This window comes from Sciurus carolinensis, chromosome 10, assembly GCF_902686445.1.
Source record: "Sciurus carolinensis chromosome 10, mSciCar1.2, whole genome shotgun sequence".
In the NCBI taxonomy this organism is placed as follows: Eukaryota; Metazoa; Chordata; class Mammalia; order Rodentia; family Sciuridae; genus Sciurus; species Sciurus carolinensis.
In genome coordinates, this window is record NC_062222.1 from 83503684 (window position 1) to 83529935 (window position 26252).

General features: G+C 35.8%; 1 protein-coding gene across 4 annotated transcripts in view; it reads right to left on the bottom strand.

The window, feature by feature from the left end:
* Slc4a4 (solute carrier family 4 member 4) overlaps nt 1–26252 on the bottom strand; it is a 424936-nt gene that overhangs the window by 49296 nt on the left and 349388 nt on the right. For all 4 annotated transcript variants that reach the window (XM_047565890.1, XM_047565891.1, XM_047565889.1 and 1 more), the window contains 2 exons: nt 19186–19256; nt 6558–6749 (listed from right to left, as the gene is read on the bottom strand). In XM_047565890.1, coding sequence (XP_047421846.1) covers nt 6558–6749; nt 19186–19256 — 263 coding nt within the window. The remainder of the gene's footprint in view (nt 1–6557; nt 6750–19185; nt 19257–26252) is intronic.

The following is a 26252-nucleotide window of genomic DNA, read 5'->3' on the forward strand; positions in this document are numbered from 1 at the left end:
GTACCAAAAAAAAAAGAAAACCTTGGAGTATGACATGAGATAGATACCTTCATTTGTCCCACAAAATCTGTTACCTACCTCTCTGTGCTGTGCTTTCTGCCTTGTGTGGTCTACAATAGGTCCCCTTGCTTTCTGGCTTCCAGATGGATCTGGCCAGTGGCATCCAGAGGAGACCATCAGAGGAAGACAGTGAGATTCTGGATCCCCATCAGATTGCCTCAGGTTGACTTAATTCCTCAATCCAAGTCACGTCACCTCTCAAGACAACTCTACCCTTCTTTCTCCTCCCAGGTTCCAGCCATCACTCTATTTCCACATCTTTTGATCCCAGGATAGTAACTATCCCACTCTACTAGCATTGGGATATGGTTCCCTAACCTCACCTTTGTAAATAATACCTTCATTAAATTCTCAAATTATCCTAATTTGAGTGTATCATCTGCTGCCCAATGAGACCCTGACACCAGTGATTTAAGATTTTTATCTTGGACCTCCTGTACATATACGACTGCATGACCAATGTAATCCTGTAATGTATACAGTCAGAAAAATGAGAAATCATACTCTATTTATGTATGATTTATCAAAATGCATAAATGCATTCTACTGTCATGTATAACTAATTAGAACAAATTTTTTAAATTAACTTAAAAAAATAATAGCCCTGACTGCATGGGCTAGGGAATCAAAGAAACAAGTTTTTTAATCTTAGATGGACTGTGAGGATAGGTGATGTTATTAACCAAGATGAGGAATACGATGAAATGAGTAAGCTCAACAGTGGAAAGGAAGTAAATAAACCATGTTCTCAATTTGCTGCATGATAATTTTGGATCATCCACAGGAAGAGATCAGCAGGAGATCCCAAAACAAAACTGTCCTAAAGATGGAGATAATAATTTTTAGAAATTTTTATGACTTGGTCTTTGTTATAGAACTAGTATGATATGGGGAATTTATTTCCTTTAGTAGATGGAGACAGAATACTCTTTACAAAAATGCTAGTGTTAGAAGGGTGTTAATTATCACCTAGATGAGCTCTCTCCCTTTGTAGATGAGGTACCCAGAGTCTGCAGTTAGCTATCACTGGGCAAACAGTTAATTGCAGTGCTGGCACTAGAATCTACAGTTTCTGGGTTCTTACATCTGTGCTGTTCCCACAGAATGCAGCATTTATCTCTACTTGAATGGTTTCCACTAGCTAACAAGTACTGAATATATCTAGTCTGCAGCCAACTCTCTGCTGGTTGACATGAGGAACAAAATAGAACTATAAGAGTTTTCAAGCAGTTTACAGTCTTAGCCGACTGCCAACCCACACAAATGTAAAGAAGTGACAGTGCAAAACAGAAATGACTGTGTAAGCTAAAGGGGGGGCATTTTATATGACAAAGGCACTGTCACTCAGTATTAGCATTCTGAGTTTTTAGAGGTTTCATGTGAATTGTTGGTGTAAGGAGCTGAGAACAATTAGTTAGCCTTGATTATTTTCAAGCAATAGAAGACCATCTCATAGGACTTAAGCATATGCTTAGTGATAAAATATGCAAGCATAATAATCTATACACCTATCTTCAGAAATGATCAGAAATGATCCTTCTAAATGATGGCTTAACTTTAAAACACATGGTAACACATAAGAGAAATAAAATGATGTTCTTATTATTTGTGTATGAATGTATATGTATTTATGCATTATTTTTAAACTGTAAACATGAGGTAAATAAGGGTATGAGAGGAGACTGACAGTCTACACATTTACATACTGATCCTCAGGAACCACTTTTTCTTCTGTTTATTTTGTGATTTGATACTATAATTCTAACTATGCCAAGAACCTTCTTAATAGAAATTTTAACTAAATGGCATTGTTTTTCTATTTTCATTTTCTCATGACTTTCTCAGCAGCATTTATCAATGTCTGAAAAATTATGTACCTGGGCTTTTGTAAGGGGAGGATTTTATTTTTTTTAAGTCTGAAGAACTCAATTTGGGAGTTACTTCTCTCTATGTATCTATTTGGTTTGAGAGGTAAAGCCAGCAAGATGGTGGAATAGGACTTTCCAATATTCATCACCCTGCAGAAACATGAGATTGAACAAGCAATTACACAAAAAAACACCTTTGCAATGGTTAAGAAAGTCAGGTGAGAGATTATAGCATATGGGTATAACCAAGAAATAAGAAAAACACATTGAAAAGGGTAGGAAGGAAAATTACTCACATACCACTCCTCAAACCTGTGATCCTGTAATGTATACAATCAGAAAAATGAGAAATCATACTCCATTTATGTATGATTTATCAAAATGCATAATGCATTTGGCAGTACCACCTGGTGACAGAAACTTTCACCAGGTGAAAGGGGGAAGGACAGGGAAGCGAGCTTCAAACTTTGCCTCAGACACCAACAATGGACCTGCCTCAGTAAAGTACAGCATCAGAAGGACTCACATGGTCTCAGACTCCAGACTGATACCCATGCACTGCCCTAATACCAGTCTGGCCCCAGACTTCAGGGATTCCCTGGGAACTTGGTCTCCAGTTTACCCCACTGCCAAACCAACTCCACTGGCTTAGGATTCAGATTGGCTGACCCACAATGGGTCAGCCCCAGCAGCCCTGTAATCCAAACTTCCCCTAGCACCAGGTCATTTCCCTCATTATCAGGTCAGCATCTGTGGATCCAGCCTCCTAGGACAGGCTTCAGGTATGCCTTGCAGCAGGCCAATTCCTATTATTCCAGGCTTCAGGTCTACTCTATGTTCCAGACCATCCCAGAAACAAAAAGGCATCCAAATAGGAAAGGAAGAAGCTAAAGTATCTCTGATTATAGGCAACAGCCTAAACTCCAAACCCTAAAGTCTCTACCAAAAAACTTGTTGAAACAGATAAGCAAATTCAGTACAGTTGTAGAATATAAAATCAGTATACAAAAATCAACAGTATTTCTATTATGCCAAAAACAAACTATCGTAAAAGTAAATCAAGGAAACATTCCCAATTACAATAACCACAAAAGAATAAAATACTCAGGAATAAATTTAATCAGGTAGGTAAATGATCTATACTTTAAAATTTACAAAGAAATGATGAAAGAAACTAATAAAGATACAAATAAATAAAGATATCCCATGTTCATGGAAAAAATTAATATTGTTAAAATATCTACAGATTCAATGCATTTCCTATAAAATTTTCAGTGTTATTTTTTCACAGAAATAGAAAAAATAATTCTAAAATTTATACAAAAACACAAAAGACCCCAAATAGTCAGAGCAATCTTAAGCAAAAAGAACAATGCTACCTGTTGTAGTTATGAGTTGTCCCGCAAAGATCATGTGTGAGACAACAAGAAAGTTTAGAGATAAAATGATTATGAGATTTTTAATCTAATCAGTACATTAGTCCACTAATATGGATTAACTGGGTGGAAACTGCAGGTGGAGGGAATGACCGGAGGAGGTGAGTCACTGGAGGTATACCTTTGGGGTTTATATTTTGTCCCTGGTAGGCAGAGCTTTTTTCTGCTTCCTGTGTGCCATGCTTTGAGCTGTTTTTTCCTCCACACCCTTCTACCATGGTCTGCCACACCTCAGGCCCAGAACAATGGAGTTGGCTGTCAATGGACTGAAATCTCTGAAACCATGATCCCAAATAAACTTTCCTTCCTCTATATTATTCTTGTCCAGTTTTTTGGTCACAGGAACAAAAAAAGGTACCTAAAACACTACCATTTGGTACAGAAATCCCACAGCTCAGTATATATTCATAGGAACTGAAATCAGTTAAAGACTAACTATATTACTATGCTCATTTCAGCATTATTCACAATAGCCAAGATATAAAATTAGCCCAATTGTTCATCAATGGATTTATGAAGATAGACTATATGATGTAAATACACAAAGCAATACTATTCTTTAAAAAAGGAAATCCTGTGATTTCAGACACTGTGGAGGAATCTGGAATATAGTATGCTAAGTGAAATAAATCAGACACTGAACAATAACACTACATGATCTTACAGGATCTTAAAAAGTTGAATTCATAGATGTAGAGAGTAGAAGGAATAGTGAGAGATGCTGGTTAAAGGGTGCAAAGTTCAGTTAGACAGGAATAAGTTTTTGAAATTCATTACACAACATGGTAACTCTAATAATAATATATTGCGTATTTCAAATTTGCTGAAAGAGATTTTAATTTTCTCATCACAAAAATGATAAGTATGTGAGATTATAGGTATGTTAATCAGCTTGGTTTAATCATTCAATAATGTATACAAATACCAAAACATCACCTTGTATTCCATAAATATATGTAATTATTATTTACCAATTGAAAACATAGTTGATCTTCCTTCATCTTGAAGTAGAAAGTTTATTTTGCAAATTACAAAGGTTCTAGATTTTCCATTTTTCTACCTACTATGCTTAAATAACATTGGATTTTGACAGGAGGTAATGATTTATAAAATATATTTTAAAAACACAAAGAAGCGAGGCACAGTGGAGCATACCTATAATCCCAGTGGCTTGGGAGGTTGAGGCAGGAGGATCACAAGTTCAAAGCCAGCCTTAGCAACTTAGCGAGACCTTGTCTTGAAATAAAAAGTTTTTAAAAAGGGCTGGGCATGTAGCGTAGGGTTAAGTGCCCCTGGGTTCAATCCCTAGTCCCAAAAATAAAAATTAAAAGCAATAAAAATAAACAAGCAAAAACCAAGATGCCCAATGAACTAATAATTATGAAGGAAAGAACTCAATAGAGAAGCAATTGTCCTCAAAAATCTTTACCCAGGAATCTATTCTATACAAAACTTGCCCAGTTGAAGATGATAATCAAGTAAGTACATTTCCCAGCCTGTGAGCTAGGGTCACAATCTCAAATGGAGTCAGGAACAGGCACCTAATCTGCATGTGTGATTCAGGATATCTTTTCTTTTTCTTTCTTTCTTTCTTTCTTTCTTTCTTTCTTTCTTTCTTTCTTTCTTTCTTTCTTCTTTTTCCTTTTTTTCTTTGTTTGTTTGTTTGTTTGTTTGGTTGTTGTTGTTGTTGTTCCAGGGATTAATCCCAGGGGCACTTTATACAGGGTCTCACTAAATTTCCAAGGCCAGCCTTGAACTTGTGATCCTCTGCTTCAGCCTCCCAAGTAGCTGGAATTAGAGGCATGCATCAACATGCCCAGTATGCAGGGAGGTATCAAACAACAGAGCATTGTGAAGACAATGACTACCTCAAAGTACAGGTAAGATTTCAATTATATGTATTTTGTGTGTGTGTGTGTGTGTGTGTGTGTGTGTGTGTGTGTGTGCTTACACACTATTGTCTAAACAAAGAATGGCTGTGAGCCAATTCTGTGTGTGAACCACCAGTTTGTGATGTTCATTTTAAGCAAACTAACCTGAACACCTATTTTTACATTTCCTTTGGTGGAATTTTTCATTCCTTGGGCTATCTAATTCTGGACATTTTATTGTCAACCCTTCTGTTTATTTTCAATTTAATAAGAAGAATCAGAGAATCCATACTCTCTTAGGTGAAAGTAAATATCTTAAGTTTCATTTCCTAGGAATTAGAAAAAAAGACTTTCATTGAGTGCACCTCATCTTCTAAAGTTCTACACAAAACACAAAGGAGAGATTTCATGGGATGCCAAGTGTATAGAGCAGGTCACTGATAGAAATCAGGTGTAATTAAGATTACTAAGAAATACTGACATCCTAAACACTAAGAACCAAGCTGTAAAGTAAGGCATTATCTTAGATTCGTTCTGCAAGTAAACAAAAAATACCATTAACTAGATGTTGGTCTTATCTTGTAGTCTCTCAAAGAACCACAGTTTTGACTTCAAGTTCATTCAAGCATATTAATGGGAGACAGGAAGTCTGTGCAACCTAGTTCAATTATCAGTACTCTGGCATTACTCATTACAGGAAGGAAAGTTTGGCTCATATGACAGCCATATCTTACACCAATACCAGTGTAACAATACAGTCTAAGTTTTCTCCTATGGCCCATAATTCAAGTATGAAAATATGCACACGTACAGCCAAGGAACAAGAAATTCCACAACATGAAAATTCCTGATTAATATGAAGAGTTTTTGCTTATATACTTGAACATTATACATTTACAAACAAGATCTTTTTCTTCACTCAAGCATTTTTAGATACATCCCACTTTTTAGTATATTCAGAATTATGACAACTTTATTACAGAATTATGCTTACCAAATCTTTGGAAAATTTCTCAAAACTGGACTACAATTATGTTAAACACATACCATATGAACTGGAATGTAATTTTTAAAATGCACAAAATTATATTGACCAAATCAAACTATAGGTGCTTTTCCGTTTTGTAAATTGTATTATTAGACTTAATTTCCTGGTATCTCCCTTTCCCTAGATTATGTTATATGCAAGTATAAATGTAACACAATGAATCCCAATATTATGTATAATTATAATGCATGAATAAAAATAACAAAAAATAAAATTATATTACTGTTGATGCAGTGCAAATCCAACAAACATTATTTATATCTCAGATACTTACTGTGGTTGGAAAATAACGACTAGTTTTGAATTTTTTCAGAGCCATAGAGGAGGTGTATGTGCCCAAGAAGAGGATGAAAGACATAAGTGTGATATCAGGGACAAAATCGCAGTTGTTCCCCACGAGCTTTCCTCCGTATTTCAAACACTCCTTCTTCGACAAAAATGTCCAGTCAAAGGTAGCATTAGGATACTGAAGAAGAAAAAAAATAGGTTTTTTTGGTTGTTGTGTGTGTGTATGTGTGTTTTTTCAGGGTATACTGGTATGTCAAAAGCAGTTTTTGATACTTAATAGACAATATAGGGATTATAATAAATGTTTCTGTAAAATTCTGAGATAACCATAAGAGAATGTAACCTAATGAGATGTTACTAGAATATCAGGTGAGGGGGCACAGACACAAGCCAATTATTGAAACTACAATGAGAATGATGTAACATGTTACTTAGTTTGTGCTGCCAACTTACAATCACCCATTTGTTCAATGGAAACAAACCCCAAAGTCCTTTCCTGTCAACCCTCCTGAGAGTAAACTGAGGCACATGAACGTCCTAGGTCTCAAAAATGTAAGACTCTCAGAAACACCTTTATTGTTCAGAAAGTACTTTGGCAGTGCACAGTTTTGTATGCATCTGCTTGATGGCCCTATTAATGCTCTTCAAGTTCAATGGGCTCACTACTCAGCCAGTACTTTTACAAATAGACTAAATAATTAGAGACTGGTGATCGAAGGAATTAAACTATAAAAATGTGAATGGTTGTAGCCTTAATTAACTGCATGGCCCAAAAGAGTTTAGATTTTTTCTTGTTAACTCTAGGTCAGGATTATAGGCATCCATCACTAGAATGGCTGTGGCGCCTTTAAGGCGGTGGCTTCACGTACAGGACACCAGTCCTACGTTACATGGCCTCAAACATACAGGCCAGTTTTCATATATTGCTGTCATGTCAGTGCTATGCCCACCTCTTGCGGTTCATTCCTCTATTTTCTGTTTCTAATACACAGGAGAACCCTTTGGCTATCACAGTGAGTATGGCCAGTGCACCCACCTCAAGATGCTCTATTAATTAGCTGCTATCAGCTCACAACTGGACCTTTTTTCTGGAGAACCTGCCTTTATCCACAAAGAGTTACCTTACTGGAATGCTAGAGTCTCTCATAGCCCCTTATTGACCATCACCAACAGAGAGAAAAAACTACCCTCTTTTTCTCAAAAGTAGAAGCAGCTCTTTGGTACAATTTATGCCCTAGAACTCATCATGGAGTTAGGCTAATGCTAAACTCAGCTTGGCGGGAGGTGTAGGCACATCCTTCTGTGTCCTAAACTGCTTCTCTTTCTTGCTCAATTTTTATTGAGAATAGCTCTTATTACAAGCTTATTACAAGCACCTGAAATTCCTGTAGTAGACTCTGCTTCTAAAATGGCCAACTTACTTGAATTACTGGCTCTGAAAATTAATGGTCTCTAAGCTTTAAGGAACTTTTTCTAGAATATTACAGTGTGAAGGAAACCCAGGGACAATTTCATCTGATTTCTCAAAACCCTTAGTATTCAATTGTCCTGAAAGATGATCATTCATCCTCTGCTTGAACATCTTCTGTGATGAAAAGTTTACTGGTAGCTCATTCCCTTGCTTAAAAAAATTCCTATGCAGATACTTCTTATGTTTGAGCCCTCTTAAACACTTATCCTTTGAGTTTCTTTTGCTACACAAAGAGCTTTCTTGTATACCTTGATAATTATGGCCATTTCCACGAGACAGATTTTCAAATCTTACCTGTCTAAATTAATGCCAACGTGGTTGGGGGGAAGGGATGGGTGTCTCAGCTTAGAAACATTCTAAATACCTTTGACTTGTATCCTTGTGGATCCAGGGCTAATACGTATACCATGTGCTAACAGAAGAGTTATTTGAAAACACCTTGCAAATAAATGTGAACAGATAAATTTCTCCTGTTCATTGCAGGCAAGAGTTCTGCCTCTCACCAAACCCATATCATCAACATTTTTTATCATTCTATAAATTCTCTTGATTGGAGCAACCTAGTCATAAAAGACACTCTGGCCAGAAAGAGTTCATATTTTTATAGGGCTCAAAAGGTAAAACACTTACATAAGTCAATAAAAAAATAAATTCTAGATCTTTCCTTGAAATATTTTTCTATATTAACTTAACTTGTAAACAGTCAAATTGCTTAACTGTTCTTTTACCAAACACTACTCCTAGAAAAGGTGATTAATCATGTCTCATTTCGCTTTGTAGATTTCTGCATATGGCTGATTTTAGGAGAATGCATTTAAAGTTTAGAAGTCCTAATAGGTAACAGATTTGTTTTAAAATAAGCAAAAATGTACCCTAATGTCACTTCAGCATTTTAATATCAGCAGAATCTTTCTTTATAGAGCTTCCCCAAAGAGGTAAGATGCATTGAAACAATCACAATAGGCCGTTATACCAATTTTCTTACAAAGATTCAGATTAAAGTGAAACCGCACAGGAGAACATGAAATAAATGATGGGTATGTTTTCTTGCTTACATTAACATAAAATACCAGCATCTGTATTTTGTAAGACCCAAATGATTCTCTGTATCATCATATCAAAAATTTTAGCCTCCAAACAAATTTTTCCCTAAGAACTTATGTTTAAAACCTTTAGGCAACATCCATGTATCTCAACACGTATAATATTTCTGCATACAAAGCGTTCTTCTCCTACAAAACTTAAGTTATATCAAATAAATGATTCTATTTAAATATCACTGAAAAGACATCTGTATTATCCTTATTGTTTAAGAGTTGTTATTTCATAACAGCTGATGTCAGTGAAGGTTAACTCTGTTTATCTTCTGGCAGGATCCATTTCATGAAGAAATTAACCTGTGCCCACCACTACCATCTTTGATAAGCCAACATTACCTCTAGGCTCGATGCAGGAGCTCAGTTCAGTACCACTGTCCTTAACCCCTTTAAAGATGATTTCTCACCTCTCTGTGGTTTTGCCCTTTAGTTTCTATGCAAAACTCTATATGCAGGGCTTAAATTATTAAATCAGAACTTTTAAGAACAAGACAATTGGGAACAGAAACTCCAGAGTTCCCTTCAGTCTTTTAGAACTCTTGTAACACACTATGTCTTTTTCTTAGAATACTTATAACTTTCTATGACATTTATACCGCAGTTTAGTGTTATGCATTTGGAAATGCTTGAAGAGATGTCTAATGGGCCAGGAGAGCTGAATCCAGAAGAGATGTCAAGTTTGGAGACACCAACTTAAAAGTCATCTGTAAAGATCTGATCCCTGGATTAATCAGACTTACTACAACTACAAAGATGTTGGGGAAAAAAAAGAGTGTGAAGCATCCTGTGCATGCACAATGGGAGTGAGGATATCATGAAAGTCATTGGAGTGAAAGGTACGAGAAGTACAATAGGCTGAGAAATGAGTGGGAGTAAAAAAGTTGCAATAGCAATTAATTACAGACTATTTTTTTCCCAAGGAATACAGTAGCAAAGAATAAGCTAGAACTCATGAGCACTGCAAGGTCAAAGCAAATTTCTCAGAGTTGGTGAAGACTTTTGAGGTGTTTCTGGTGGGTAAGAATGGGAATGAAAGGGAAAGGGGGGTGATGGGAATAATAAGAATGGAGGAAAAAAGAAAAAAAGATCAGAGAGGGAAAAACAGACTGAAAGACAAGAACTTAGCAACTGTTTGGGCTGGGGATGGCTGAGAAGACAAAAATGATAAAAGTATAGAGTCTGAGGACCAAAGAGACTGTGCATCACCAAAAAATAAGGAAGGGGGAAAAGAGCGGATCAACACAGAGCAGAGTTCAACTTAGAACATAGCAGGCCCTCAGTTAACTGAGTGAATGAAATCTTTCATCAGGTCTGGAATATTTGATTGATACAGTCAAGGAAGAAATCTACCAATTTATCTACCCTTTCTATCTACAGGACAAAATTAAAGTAAAATAACTTTCAATTTAGAACTGCCAGGTAAAACACAGGGTTCCCAGTTACATTTGCATTTCAGCTAAACAATAAATAATATTTTTATTATTAAGTCTTTACTAAGTGATATTTAGGACCTACTTATATTAAAATATTGTTCAATATTTATCTTTATTTAATATTTTCAATATTCATTTTTATTTGTTAAATTTGGCAATGCCAATTCAATTAGATATTGGATATTTTGAGTAATAGTGGCATCTGGAAAAATAGAAAAATGTGGCCAAAAGAAAACAGAAAATGTACCCAGACCTGATTGCTTGGATGAACTAATAAGCTTTAACAGAGTGATAAAGAGAATGAAACAAGAATAATTTTATAAGTTTCCTTATAGAAATGAAGTATGTTCACTTAAACATTAATTGTAGTGGCTCATCCATGTATGTCAAACAAATCCTTCTCAATTTCAGAAACCAAATAGACAATAACACAATAATACTAGGTGATTTTAACACACCTCTCTCACCACTGGACAGATCTTCCAAACAAAAATTGAACAAAGAAACCATAGATCTCTATAACACAATCAATAATTTATACTTAACAGACATTTATAGAATATACCATCCAACCAAGAGTGAATATGCTTTCTTCTCAGCAGCACATGGATCCTTCTCTAAAATAGACCATATATTATGCCACAAAGCAAATGTTAGCAAATCCAAGAAGACAGAGATATTACCTTGTACTCTATCAGATCATAATGAATTGAAATTAGAAATAAATGAAAAAGTAAAAAAGAGAAACTACTCCAATACCTGGAGATTAAACAATATGCTATTATATGATGAATGGATAACAGAAGATATTAGGAAGGAAATTAAAAAATTTTTAGAGGTAAATGAGAACAAAGAAACATCATAACAAAATCTCTGGGACACTATGAAAGCAATACTTAGAGGAAAATTTATTTCATGGAGCGCATTCAATAAAAGAAGTAAACTCAACAAATAAACGACCTAACACTATAGCTCAAAGCCCTAGAAAAAGAAGAACAGACCAACCCCAAAAGTAGTAGAAGACAGGAAATAGTTAAACTCAGAGCTGAAATCAACAAAACTGAAACAAAAGAAACAACACAAAAAATTGACAAAATAAATACTTGGTTCTTCAAAAAAATAAACAAAATTGATAAACCTTTAGCCACACTAACAAAGAGAAGATGAGAGAAAACCCAAATCACAAAAATTTGGAATGAACAAGGAAATATCACAACAGACACGAGTGAAATACAAAACATAATTAGAAGCTATTTTGAAAATCTATACTCCAACAAAATAGAAAATTTCGAAGACATCAACAGGTTTCTAGAGACATATGAATTGCCTAAACTGAACGAGGAGGACATACACAATTTAAATACACCAATTTCAAATAATGAAATAGAAGAAATCATCAAAAGCCTACCAACAAAGAAAAGTCCATGACCAGATGGGTTCTCAGCCGAGTTCTACAAAACCTTTAAAGAAGAGCTCATTCCAATACTCCTCAAAGTATTCCATGAAATACTTTGAGGAGGGAACCCTCCCAAACTCATTCATTCTATGAAGCCAATATTACCCTGATACCTAAACCAAACAGAGACACATCGAGGAAAGAAAATTTCAGACCAATATCCTTAATGAACATCGATGCAAAAATTCTCAACAAAATTTTAGCAAATCGCATACAAAAACATATTAAAAAGATAGTGCACCATGATCAAGTGGGTTTCATCCCAGGGATGCAAGGTTGGTTCAACATCAGGAAATCAATAAATGTCATTCACCATATCAATAGACTTAAAGTCAAGAATCACATGATTATTTCAATAGATGCAGAAAAAGCATTCGATAAAATACAGCATCCTTTCATGCTCAAAACACTAGAAAAAATTGGGGTAGTGGGAACATTCCTTAACATTATAAAGGCCATCTATGCTAAGCCCATGGCCAATATCATTCTAAATGGTGAAAAACTGAAAAGCTTTCCCCCTAAAAACTGGAACAAGGCAGGGATGCCCTCTTTCACCACTTCTATTCAACATCGTCCTTGAGACTCTAGCCAGAGCAATTAGACAAACCAAAGAAATTAAAGGGATACGAATTGGAAAAGAAGAACTCAAACTATCCCTATTTGCTGATGATATGATTATATACTTAGAGGAACCAGGAAATTCCACCAGAAAACTTTTAGAACTCATAAGTGAATTCAGTAAGGTAGCAGGTTACAAGATCAATGCTCATAAATCCAATGCATTTTTATACATAAGTGATGAATCTTCAGAAAGAGAAGTTAGGAAAACTACCCCACTCACAATAGCCTCGAAAAAAATAAAATACTTGGGAATCAATCTCACAAAAGAGGTGAAAGACCTCTACAATGAGAACTACAGAACACTAAAGAAAGAAATTAAAGAAAACCTCAGGAGATGGAAAGATCTCCCATGTTCTTGGATAGGCAGAAATAATATTGTCAAAATGGCCATACTACCAAAAGTGCTATACAGATTCAATGCAATTCCAATTAAAATCCCAATGATGTACCTTACAGAAGCAGAGCAAGCAATTATAAAATTCATCTGGAAGAATAAGAAACCCAGAATAGCTAAAGCAATCCTTAGCAGAAAGAGCGAAGCAGGGGGTATCGCAATACCAGATCTTCAACTCTATTACAAAGCAATAGTAACAAAAACGGCATGGTAGTGGTACCAAAACAGAAAGGTAGATCAATGGTACAGAACAGAGGACACGGACACAAACCCAAATAAATACAATTTTCTCATACTAGACAAAGGGGCCAAAAATATGCAATGGAGAAAAGATAGCCTCTTCAACAAATGGTGCTGGGAGAATTGGAAATCCATATGCAACAGAATGAAACTAAACCCCTATCTCTCACTGTGCATGAAACTAAATTCAAAATGGATTAAGGACCTCGGAATCAGACCAGAGACCTTGCATCTTATAGAAGAAAAAGTAGGTCCAGATCTTCAACATGATGGTTTGGGACCAGACTTCCTCAACAGGACTCCCATAGCACAAGAAATAAAAGCAAGAATCAACAACTGGGATAGATTCAAACTAAAAAGCTTTCTCTCAGCAAAGGAAACTACCAGCAATGTGAAGAAAGAGCCTACAGAGTGGGAGAATATCTTTGCCAATCATACTTCAGATAAAGCACTAATCTCCAGGATCTATAAAGAACTCAAAAAACTCTACATGAAGAATACAAATAACCTAATCAACAAATGGGCTAAGGATATGAACAGACACTTCACAGAAGAAGATCTACAAGCAATCAACAAACATATGGAAAAATGTTCAACATCTCTAGTAATAAGAGAAATGCAAATCAAAACCACCCTAAGATTCCATCTCACCCCAATCAGAATGGCAATTATCAAGAATACAAGCAACAACAGGTATTGGTGAGGATGTGGGGAAAAAGGTACACTTATACATTACTGGTGGGGTTGCAAATTAGTGCAGCCACTCTGGAAGGCAGTATGGAGATTCCTTAGAAAACCTGGAATGGAACTACCATTTGACCCAGCTATCCCACTCCTTGGCCTATACCCAAAGGACTTACAATCAGCATACTACAGAGATACAGCCACATCAATGTTCATTGCTGCTCAATTCACCATAGCCAGATTGTGGAACCAACCTAGATGCCCTTCAGTTGATGAATGGATAAAGAAACTGTGGTATATATATACAATGGAATATTACTCAGCCATAAAGAATGATAAAATTATGGCATTTGCAGGCAAATGGACAAAATTGGAGAATATCATGCTAAGTGAGATAAGCCAATCTCAAAAAACTAAAGGAAGAATGATCTCGCTGATAAGTGGATGATGATACATAATGGGGCATGGGAGGGGTTAGTTTTAGGGTTAGAGTGAGGGTTAGGGAGGGGGGCAAGAATGGGGGAAGGAAGGACTGTATAGAAGGAAAAGAGGGATGGGAGGGGTGGGGGAAAGGGGAAAAATAACAGAATGAATCAACCAACATCACCCTATGTAAATTTATGATCACACAAATGGTATGCCTTTACTCTATGTACAAACAGAGAAACAACATGTATCCCATTTGTTTACAATAAAAAAAAAAGAAACTGTGGTATATATATATATATATACAATGGAATATTACTCAGCCATAAAGAATGATAAAATTATGGCATTTGCAGGCAAATGGATGAAATTGGAGAACATCATACTAAGTGAGATAAGCCAATCTCAAAAAACCAAAGGACAAATGATCTCGCTGATAAGTGAATGATGACACATGATGGGGGGTGGGAGAGGTTAGTGTTAGGGTTAGAGTTAGGGTTAGGGAGGGGGGCAAGAATGGAGGAAGGACTGTATAGAGGGAAAAGAGGGGTGGGAGATGTGGGGGGAAGGGAAAAAATAACAGAATGAATCTAACAACATTACCCTATGTAAATTTATGATTACACAAATGGTATGCCTTTATGCCATGTACAAACAGAGAAACAACATGTATCCCATTTGTTTACAATAAAAAAAAAACATTAGTAGTAGAAGATCGTAAAAAAGTGCAAATGAGTGGTACAGAGATGAGAAGAGCAGAAAAGGGAGTAATCCACTTCACTGAGTATGGAGAAAAGGAAGTTCACAGAATGCCCTGAAGGTAGGACTAGTCCTTGTAGGACATTCATATTCAAAAGGTGGTAAGGAGAGGAGGAACTGGGCAGCAAAGCAAAGCAAGGACAGACGGAGGGAGCAAAGGACAAGAGAATACAAGTGACCGACTCTGGGTGTGTATTTCTTCATGTATTCACACAAAAAAAGGAAAGGAATTAGACACCGTGAGCAAAGATGCTGATGTGGGGACACACAATGCTTCATTTGCTCAACCAGTAAGGCCTTTATTAAAAATGCATGAATGCTCACCAGGGGGAGGAGCTAACTGTATGCAGACCAAATAGGGTGAAGCAGATTGTTCGCATAAAGGGGTAGTGAGAAAAAGAAGATGTAAAGGACACAGGACAAAGTTGCACTAAAATGAGGGTCTTCATTCAGGTCAATCTCCTAAAAACTGATTTTAATCTACTTCTCTGGCTTTCATTTTCAAGAGAATTACACTCCTTACACTGAGTAGCTGTGCTTCAAATTCTTAACAGTAGAATGTATGCTGACTGATTTATTTTAAAATGTAAAATACCATAGCACCCTTCCCAAATGAAAAAGTAAGAGAAATGAGGCAGGCTGGGGCAAATGTTGAGAGTCATTAAGGTGAAGTGGTGAGCATGTGGGAGTCCTTTGTACTCTTCTATTTAGTGTGTATCTGGAAATTTCTGTAATATTTTTGAAAAGAGGAGCACATGTATCCAAGGAGATTTAAGGACAGAATGGTTCTTACACTTGACTTTCTCAATGGAAGAAAATAACAAGGATGCCATGCACAAGGAGATTAATATGACATTCCGTTTCCCATGAAAATGAATGTTAACTCCTAGAATCACCCTGAAGGTACATCAAATCAAACCACTTTTGCTTCTATGTCTGACTGTCAAGCATAATTTATGTGACTGTAATAGTTCTTAGTCCTATGATTAACAGCATCACTGTGTGGACATGATATGCTTCACTGGATAATATAAATATAATAAGCAAAAAATAAATAAAGGTTCTCCATTACTCTCCTTGATACAATGTGTCTTTTTACATATAATCAAGGGTGATACTATAAATAAAAGGTTCAAGGTTAAGTAGGTGAGGATGCAATGAAAGCTAAATCAACAAAATTTCAAAACAGTACTAGTCCTTCCTTCATAAGAAAAGAGACCCAGGACTGCCTCATCACAGAGAGCAGCAGGTGAAAGACACAGCCATGACAGACCAAGATGAGGAGAAATAAGTCAAATCTCTAGTGAAATTTTAGAGAAGTAGATAAGAATTCAAAGGAGTTCTAGCATGCGTACTCGCCCACCACATTTTCTCATTGTCTTTGCCAAATGTACCATAAGACACACAAGACTGGCAGCTGGACTGGAGAGCAGAGAGAAATCTTTAGACACATGTAGCCTCCACTGAGGGCAAGAAAGTCACTTTCTTAATATGGAAGGCAAGGAAGCAGACCTGAGAGAAATCTCTCTGAGACATTCAATGAGTCCTTTTGAAAGGACTGAGCAATCTGCCCTCTGAAAGTTTAGGATAGAGAAATTAAGCAAAAAATGATCTCCCAAGGCTAATAAAGCTGAGGAACAAAACAAGATACAGATCATTCCATGGGACTTTCAGGATGAGGGAAATGTTCTTTCTCTTGTTTGGATGGTAGTTGCATGGGGTATACAACTGTTGAAACTCAATTCAATGAGTACTTCAGAACTGTGAATTTTAAGGGATGTCTCAATTTAATAAATAATTTTAAAAAACGAATCTGATGTGAAATAACATTCTTTCAATCACCTGCTCAGAAGAGACTGATTAGAGTTTAAAATCTGGGCCCTTTTTGGGCGCTAGAAACTGGAAGCCAGCAGATCTTAACGGTCCTCATTTAGGTACAGCATCCATCAGCTATGGCTGGTTTCAATGTTTTTCAAGGACCTTCTTAAAAAAAATTCAGGGTGGGGGTTGTGGCTCAGTGGCAGAGCGCTTGCCTAGCATGTGCAAAGCACTGGGTTTGATTCTCAGCACCGCACATAAATAAATAAACAAATAAAATAAAGGTGCATTGCCAAATTAATATACATATATGTATATAAAAATTTCACTTGCAGGTTAAAGGGAAATGACAAGTGAGAAATCTATAGAAAAATTGACTACGGTGATGAGACAAAATAAAAACAGAATGGCTTTAACAATAAACGGAAATGCTGAAAATCCTGCCTTTTTTTCTAGAGTTCTAATCTCCGCTAGATGTTTGAATGTCCCCTTTCCCTGCTCTTTCCCCCTGAAACATACCCCTATCACCAGGAAGAAGAAAGCTTGTCTTCATGCTAATGAAGCTGAAGGGAAAAGACCTCCCTTCCTCTGACAGGATGCTCTCGGGGCCCTGTGAGAGGCAGGCGTGTTGGCCCAAGGGCTGCATGTCACTTTTACTGCACCTTCTCATCATCTAATTATGACTGAAATGAAAAGAAAGAAATGAAGTCTGATGACTGTGTGTCCTAGGAAAGGTTCAGGATAGCAGAGCTGCCATGGTCAAGCAAACAGGACTCACCATTCTATCAAAAGCGGTGGTTTCTAATTTCTCCTCCCCATTAACCTCTGCGTTATGGAGGTAGGATGATCTAGTGGTGTGATCATAATAAAGAGAATATTAACATACCCAATGCTGACAGAGAGATAACTATGTGCCAGTCTGTGAAGCACTGCTTATCTATTAACTTGACCTTTAGGCTACCTGTGAACTAAGTACTATTATCATCACCATGTTAAGATGGGTCACTGAGAAGTGTCCACAGCTTGTTAAGTTTAGGGGACTGCATTTGAAACCAGGCAGTCTGGCACAAAAACTCAATCAAAGTCCTTCTACATGAAGCATTATGCAGACCCTGTTTTCTCTGTCTCTCATAAACACACGCACGCACACAATCTGACACTAAGAATAGAGAGGTAAGGTTTGAAGAAAGAGAAAACTCTAACACTATGGAAAGAAGTCAAGAGAGCCACAGAATATGAAAATAGAGAGAAATGGGGTCATGTAAGAGTTGCCCAGGAAGGATACAAAACATCTCTAAAAGGGATGTTGTGGGCACTCACTACATAATATCTGCAGAAGTGTTCTGGTCTCCTGAGAGATGGGCACTCTATCAATACTAGGTATTATGCTTTCTGTCTTTAAAACTGAGAGATTGATATTCTTTGGTAAGAGTCCATATTCAGCATAGAAGGAACACAATTAGAAGCCTGAAATGGCACTTTTCCCTTTTTCTCCAATACAAAAGTCTCCTTCCAGTGTGTGACCTTCCATGCAAAACAGCTCATTTTTAAAGCTTAGTTCCAGTCCCTTAAAGATCCTTGGTTACAAGCCATGGGAAAGGATATCATGTGATGGAGACAGAGTCCTTTCTAAGTGACAGGGGAAATGTCCTGCTACAATCTCCCTTAGTGAAGAGAACACAGCACCATTCGGTTAGTCAGAAGAATTCTTAACCATGCTACAGAGAGGACACCAGATTCTCTTTTCCACAGCTCTCATTTTCCTTGTGAAAATATTTAAAAGTCATAATTAGTGAAAATAGAAGTTAAATTCTTCTTTTGGTGGCAGGTGATGGTGCTGGGGACTGAACTCAGTGGCACTCAACCTCTGAGCTATATACCCAGCCCTATTTTGTATTTTATTTAGAGATAGGGTTTCACTGAGTTGCTTGGTGCCTCACTTTTGCTACAGAAATTAAATTCTTATGAAGATTTGAAAAGCATATATTATACAAGTAAATTGTGGCTTCAATTTCTTTTCAAAAGAAGGAAAAAGGTTAACTAGAACAAATAAAAGTGTCCTTTTTCTGTCTCTCCACTACCAATGATTATTAAATGTACATTCATGTTAGGATTGCAGAATGGAAGAGATAACCTCATACTACGAATATTTTTATTATGAAAATTATATAGTACACAGTCAGCAGACAGGTGGTTTGAAATTTAAGTTACTTACCATGTCAGTAGAAGAAACAGTTGGAAAATCCTCTGGGGCCAGTGTAGTATCATTAGACATTGAGATATTAACTGTAAGAAAAGGACAATTGGACAATTTTTGACCATATAAATAAAACAGAAATGATCTAAAAGTATAATTCTGTTTTTTTAAAAAAACAAGGCCAGGTATTAAAAATGTCTTCCAATAACAACAAAAGAGCACAATAAATTTTTATTTATTATTTATTATAACTGTTCACTTTTCATCTAGATAGAATAATCAAAGATTTAAACACATATGTTGTGCTCTATGATAAGAAACAATGGCAAATACTAAGGAAATGGAATTAAAATTTATTTCAGTTAAAAAAAATCCATGTTACTAAAATACACTCAATATATTTTGACTAATGAAAGAATTGACTGCTAATGATTAAGTTGATCACTGGCTTCATGTACAGTAAAATCTCACAAATTGGACTTTCACTAAATAAGAATTAACTAATTTGTAACTTTTAGAAATTTGGACCACATATGAGAAAGTATATCATGGCAATTGTGTGAAAATAAAGTGCTAAATAAATAATGTAAATTTAATGGGAAACAATATTTAATCTAATTTAAAAATTATTAATAATTTAAATTTTTAATTTATTTATTTAATAATTTAAAAATTATTATAAAATGCGGCATCATTTCTGTATTTAAGATATCACAGAAGAACTTAATTTGTTTGTTAAACCAGTCTTCCCCTTGGAAATACTTTATTCATTGAAAAAAATTTTATGGGTCTGAAAATTAAAACACAATATTTTTATTAAAATGTGAGCCAATTCCCAAAAACCAAAGGCCAAATGTTTTCCCTGATAAGTGGAAGATGATATATAATGGGGATTGGGGGTGAGAGAAGAATGGAGGAACTTTAGATTACACAGAGGGAAATGAGAGGGAGGATGGGTGGAGGTATGAAAAATGGTGGACTGAGACAGACATCATTACCCTATGTGCATGTATGATTACACGAATGGTATGAATCTACATTGTACACAATCATAGAAATGAAAAGTTGTACCCCCATTTGTGTACAATGAATCAAAATGTAGTCTGTAAAAATAAAAAATAAAATAAAATAAATAAAATAAAATGTCTATCAGATAAATCTCCCTTCTTATGAGAAGACATATACTATAAAATAAATTGTAACACAGAATATCCTCAATTTATGGAAATACAAAATCACAGTTATCATTTTTTGTCTTCGAGGATCTCACAGTTCATTTAACATTTGAATTGCAAATTAGCATGGTCCCCATCCCAACCAAGTTCTTAACCTTTTTTTTAAAATTTTTGTATTTCCCTAAACATATATATATATATATATATATATATATACACACACACACACACACACACATATATATATACACACACATATATATTAGTTGTAAGTGGACACAACACCATTATTTTATTTTTATTGTTGCTGAGGACTGAACCCAGGGCCTCATGAATGCTAGGCAAGCCTCTACCACTGAGCCACAACCCCAGCCTTTAACCTGTCTTTTAATGTGCCATGTTTCAGATCCTACTGTTACCAATCTTAAAAGAAAAACACATTGCTGTTTATTTGGTGGATGACATTTAAAATATGAGATCCATGATGGGAGAAGAGACTAACTTTGTTTTCTACTTTTTCCTGGAATCTAATCAACCTGGGTCTGAACTAACAAGAAGTCAAAAATACGTTTACTGTCAATAAAGGAAGCTAGGAAAATGGGTCTTTCATGACACAAAAAATAGAGCAGATAAAGGCAGAAGAAAGAAAATAAGGAGTTCAAGCTAAAGAAGAGTAAATATTTAATCTAAGTGCAGGTTTTGCTCAATTTTTGGAATCCACTCTGATCTTTGAAGTTTCTGCATTGGGAAACTATTAGCCTAAAGGTAAGGGTTGTCCAGGATTCCCTAACATAGGCACACTAGATATTTTCTTATTTTGTTTCTTTATAAACCAGAGAGAATCAAATAGACTAAAAGACATCTGGCCTAAACAATAAAATGAAACAAGAATCCATTCCCAAAAAGGAAAACGTTAGTAAATTATTATTGCTAATAATTTAGTAGGTTTTAATTACTATTTTATTCTAAAAAGCTCAAGTATATTTTATTAAATTACTCCACTTGTTCATTTAAAAACACCCTAGAACATCTTATAGGCATCTTTTTATACCTGATTTATATAACAGACGTCTGGACTCTAAAGCAAGACATGGCAAGTTACTTTCCTAGAATTACAGAGTCAATCAGCAGCAAAGCTGGTCCAAGACCTCGTGCAACATTCATTCTCCTCCTATCCAGTTTCTAATCACAAAAATCAAAATGATTTATGTGGTCACAGAACTTAAGCAATGTAGGATAATACTCGCCCATGTTAGATGATGTGACATCTCAGGTATGAGCTGAGATGTTTGATCCTCTGAGCTTTTGAAGAAACAGCATATGTTAAGTTAGTCACTACTATGATGGAGAAGTTGCTCTTCCTGAGCTAGAATCTTTAATTAATTTCATGAGCTTCCTTCACAAGACATTGAAGGTCTTTTAGCAACACGATTTTCTACATTAAAAAGGGTTAAGGAAAGGAATAATGGATAATAAAGGCCAGCAGTGTACTAAAATAGGATTCCAATCTGGACTTTCAGTAATTGCTCTCTCAAGTTTTGGATGCACATCAATTCTGCTCATTTAGATTTCTTTATCTTTTCATTTTCCTCTAAGACAAACTATTAAAGTACACTGGCTATCAAAAATCCCAGAAGACCAGCATCTAAAGGACAAAAAAAGGAAATGATACTTTCACTACTTATTTTAGTAAGCAATAGTTTCAAAAGAAACATTTCAAAATAAATATATAAAAAAACACTTCCATAAATAAATATTGGCAGGTGTGGTAGGGTCCCTAAATAAGATCAAAAGTAAATTTCTTTAGGCTCACAGATGGGAAAATGATCGATTACAGCTGGAAGCTTGGTCTAAAAGAGTCATTGGTCACCACTTGAATCCAGACACATACGGTGCAAATGATTTGGCAACCAATTGTAGAATGATCTATTTATATGGAATCTGTTATATCCTTGATTAAAACTGTGGAAAGGTCAAATGGAAAAACCAAAATACACTCTTGTGTCTATTTGTTCAGCACCATGGCTTATGAAACAAAGAATTTCTTTACTCTAAGAATTTGGCTAATTTAGATTGGATCAAACACTCCTAGTATGGTCACTTCCCACACTTGGTTTCAGGGAGTTTCCACAGGTGGATGGTTTTCTGTTACTTGAATTTTCATACTCTGTTCCTCCTTACCATGTATCAGATTCCCATGATCCTCTGAAGGGGGAAATGAATATTGTCAGTAATAAACATTTTAAAGTGTGTCTGTGACTTTTCCAACTAAGAGATCAAGCCTGGCTTCAGTTGTGGGAGCTGTAAGAGGAAAAGAAGGTGACATCCAGGTTTCAGTGTTGGCACACCTCCCACACAGGGAATATCAGTTGCACTGCTAAAGGTTGCCCCTCTTCATCCTCTACCAGGAACCACACATAGCTCTTCTGCTTTACACAGTAGCAGGAACTATGCTGTCAGGAATATGCACAAGCTCACTCCAGGCCATGAGGTCAAGTAGGAGCAACAACTGGCCCAGAGGACAGAACCGTCTGCTTCAGTGGACCAAACATCACGATGTAGAGAAGGGAATATCAGGCAAACTGGGCTTGGATTCCGGCTCCCCACCTTCTGAAAACAGCACCCTCAAACTCCCTCACAAATAGTCTTAAGGAAGTTACTTCACTCCTCACAACCACAGGTCTCTCATTTGTGAAACTGGATTTGAAAACACATACTTCATGAGGTTACTGAGCAGATTAAATATATAATGTAGGCAAAATTGTTAACACAGTGCCCAGTATCAGGTGAGACCTAAATATGCAGTAAGATTACTTCTAGCTCTATGACCCAGAGAAAGCAGAATTTGCTTATGGAAAAAGAGTCAGCTACCTCTCAAGGTTTATGTGATGATTAGATATACACATGTAGTGTTATTAAAATAGTTTACTAAAATACCCCAATATCCATTTGAAGGATACTTATTAAATATTAGCCCAATCTGAATATGTACCCTCAACATAGTTTCTTGGGATTATAATAATATGGAACTGATTAAACTCAGGTAAGCAAAAGAAATTTAAGATTATTCTCCAGGACAATAAAATCTTAATGTTTTATCCCATTCTGTTTAAGTGGCATCTTAAGGACATTGAGTAACTAGAAAATAGATGCAGGATGAAACTGAATACCCTCTTGCTACATGGTCAAGTTCTAGATAACTTGAGCACACTAGTATCTCTTGATAAAGTCACATACTTGTGCTTCAAATTTCTAGGTCAATAAAAAAGGTGAAAATGGCTTTTGGAGGGATAAGGAAGACAATCAAGAAAACTCTGAGAACCAGCTGCTAGGGAAATGACCTGCCACTTTCTTAGCCTTAAGTTCTACAAAATTAATAGTAAGTTTTTCTTTGCTTTCTCTTGTTCTTACTCTTTTCATTTGCCTAAACATCTTTCAGCAGGCCTAATGCTTCAGATTTTCTCTGTGGCCAGGCAAGTTCGAGTTGAATCTTTAAGGTACAGGCACTCTTTTCACCAGCTTGCCTAGAATGCTCTGCTGGAAGTTAAAAGGCTGACTTACTATGAAGCTGCATATATTTAGTCACTATTGCCATAAAAACCTCCCCAGACCCACCTATCATTATATTTAGAATGTGTTATTCTGGGGAAACTTTTCCAGATACATGTTTTATACAAACCCAAAGCTGGAGAATTTTCCAGGACTGGTGATAATCCAGATTCACTGCCTTCCTTTTCTAAGTCCCACAAGAATTATGCAGAAACTGCTAAACTATCATCTTGGACAGCAAGAAGAAGCTCACATGATGGGTGCTTCAAGTATCTATGGTTTTTCTCAAAAGACCATATTACCATGAACGATAAAACATCAACTATGTTGGTGAAGGATTTTCACAAGCGCAAGCTGAAAGTTGCATCAAAATTTGTACTTCCTGGCTTTACCACTAGTCCATAATTTAATCCAACTTCATAAAAAAAAGTAACAATACACAATAAATGCAAAACTGCATATAAATATGGTACAGTTGATGGAAGATAAATTAGGATTATCTTTTTTCTTCATTGTCTTTTAATGGGCTTTCTAAATATGAAACATATTGACTATAATATTAGACCAACAGGGGACCTAGTCCAGCAGTTCTTTTTAATGGTTATAACATATTGGTGAATTGCACTTATTAGGATAATAGGAAAATTATACAGAAAGAAATAATATTGGAATTCCACTTCAGTAACAACTGTTTTAGAGCATTTGGAAGTCCTCTCATGCTGTGAATAAAATAAAGGTATAGAAATGGAAGCCATGGCTACTAGCAGTCACTTGACTTGGTCTCATGGTTTCACACAAGGAAAAGGTGATCTTTTTAACTTAGACTATAGACAGTGACACACTCGAAGTCTGGGAGAGAATTTCCTCCTCTTACTCACTCATTCATTATTAAGCATGTTCTCCCTGGAACAGTCAACAATGAATCAATAAAATATATCCCCTCTGTTAATAACATAGTGTCTATCCCCTTGAGGCTATTTTTTCTTGCTTTTATAATTTGTCACTTTTAGCAAAGCATTTTTCTCCTCCAGATATAAAACCAACATCTGGTTAGAAAATTTACTTTGAGTCTTTCTAAAATATTAACATGCCCTTGAGAGTATAGTCAGTTATAACCTTTACACATTAGACAAGTGAACAGAGATATTGGAGTATAAATTTATTTCTGAAGTCAAGGTCAAATGAAAATTGGGCCTCTGTTTATTTGGAAATAACAGTATTTTACAAACAACACCTTTTATTAAAGTAATCTGTGTAGATATATATTCAGGTATAGTACTTCATCACAGTAGCACAATTTAGAAAGCAATGAAACAGATCCTCAGTAAATATTTGATGATGGATGAAGGAGAAAGAAAAAAGGGCAGGAGAGAAAAGAGAAAGTGAGCTTGTCCATGTCCTTTTTCTTATTTATAAAACTTCATCATTAGTTTTTTAAAACATTTTTATTAGTTATAGATGGACACAATACCTTTATTTTATTTGTTCATTTTTTATGTGGTGCTGAGAATCCAACCCAGTGCCTCACACATGCTAGGCAAGTGCTCTACCACTGAGCCACATCCCAGCTCCTATCATTTGTTTTTGGTTGAACTATGCAGATGTTTCTTAGAAGAACCAACCACCTTGCCTCTACAATGTTAAAAGCCTCTTTCTACATGACTGCACAGCATATGCTACACTTTTGTAGTCTTGAGATTTAGTGGAATAGCACTGAATATTCTAACAACATGCACTCAACTCCTTAACTCTTCCCTTGAATTATAGCTTCAAGTGTTTCACATTTGTCTACAATAGCACACTGGTGGTTAATTATTTGGGGGAATAAAGTTACAGTAAAAGCCTAATTAGTATCTTTCCCTAGAAAAATCCTGAAAAAAAGTTTACCTCCTTTAAAAAATACAATGATAAGATTAAACTGACTAGAGCACCTTGCAGGACAATGAGAAATGTGATAAAGAACAAATTTTTACTCATTGTCTATTAGTCTTGACAAGCAATTTTATATATACTCTGTCCTTTTAATGTTTATAGTAACCCCTGAAAGTAGGCACAAGTCCTGTATAGCTAACAGATTATAAAACAAAAAGATTAATTAACCTAGCTCAGGATCACATTGCTAGATAGTGTCAGCAATGAAATTCAAACTATTTCCTTTACTGCAAAGCAGATTTTTTTTATACTTTATCACAATAACAATTTTCTAGTGATGAAATGACATGGTAAGCTATCCTTCAACTGGATATATCTGTTTTTAACTTTTGGCTTTTTGAACTATCTTCTTTCTTGCACATTCTGCTATGTAACTACCAAGACAGGGTGGGAAATACAACATCCATTGCTTCTATTAATTCATAACTA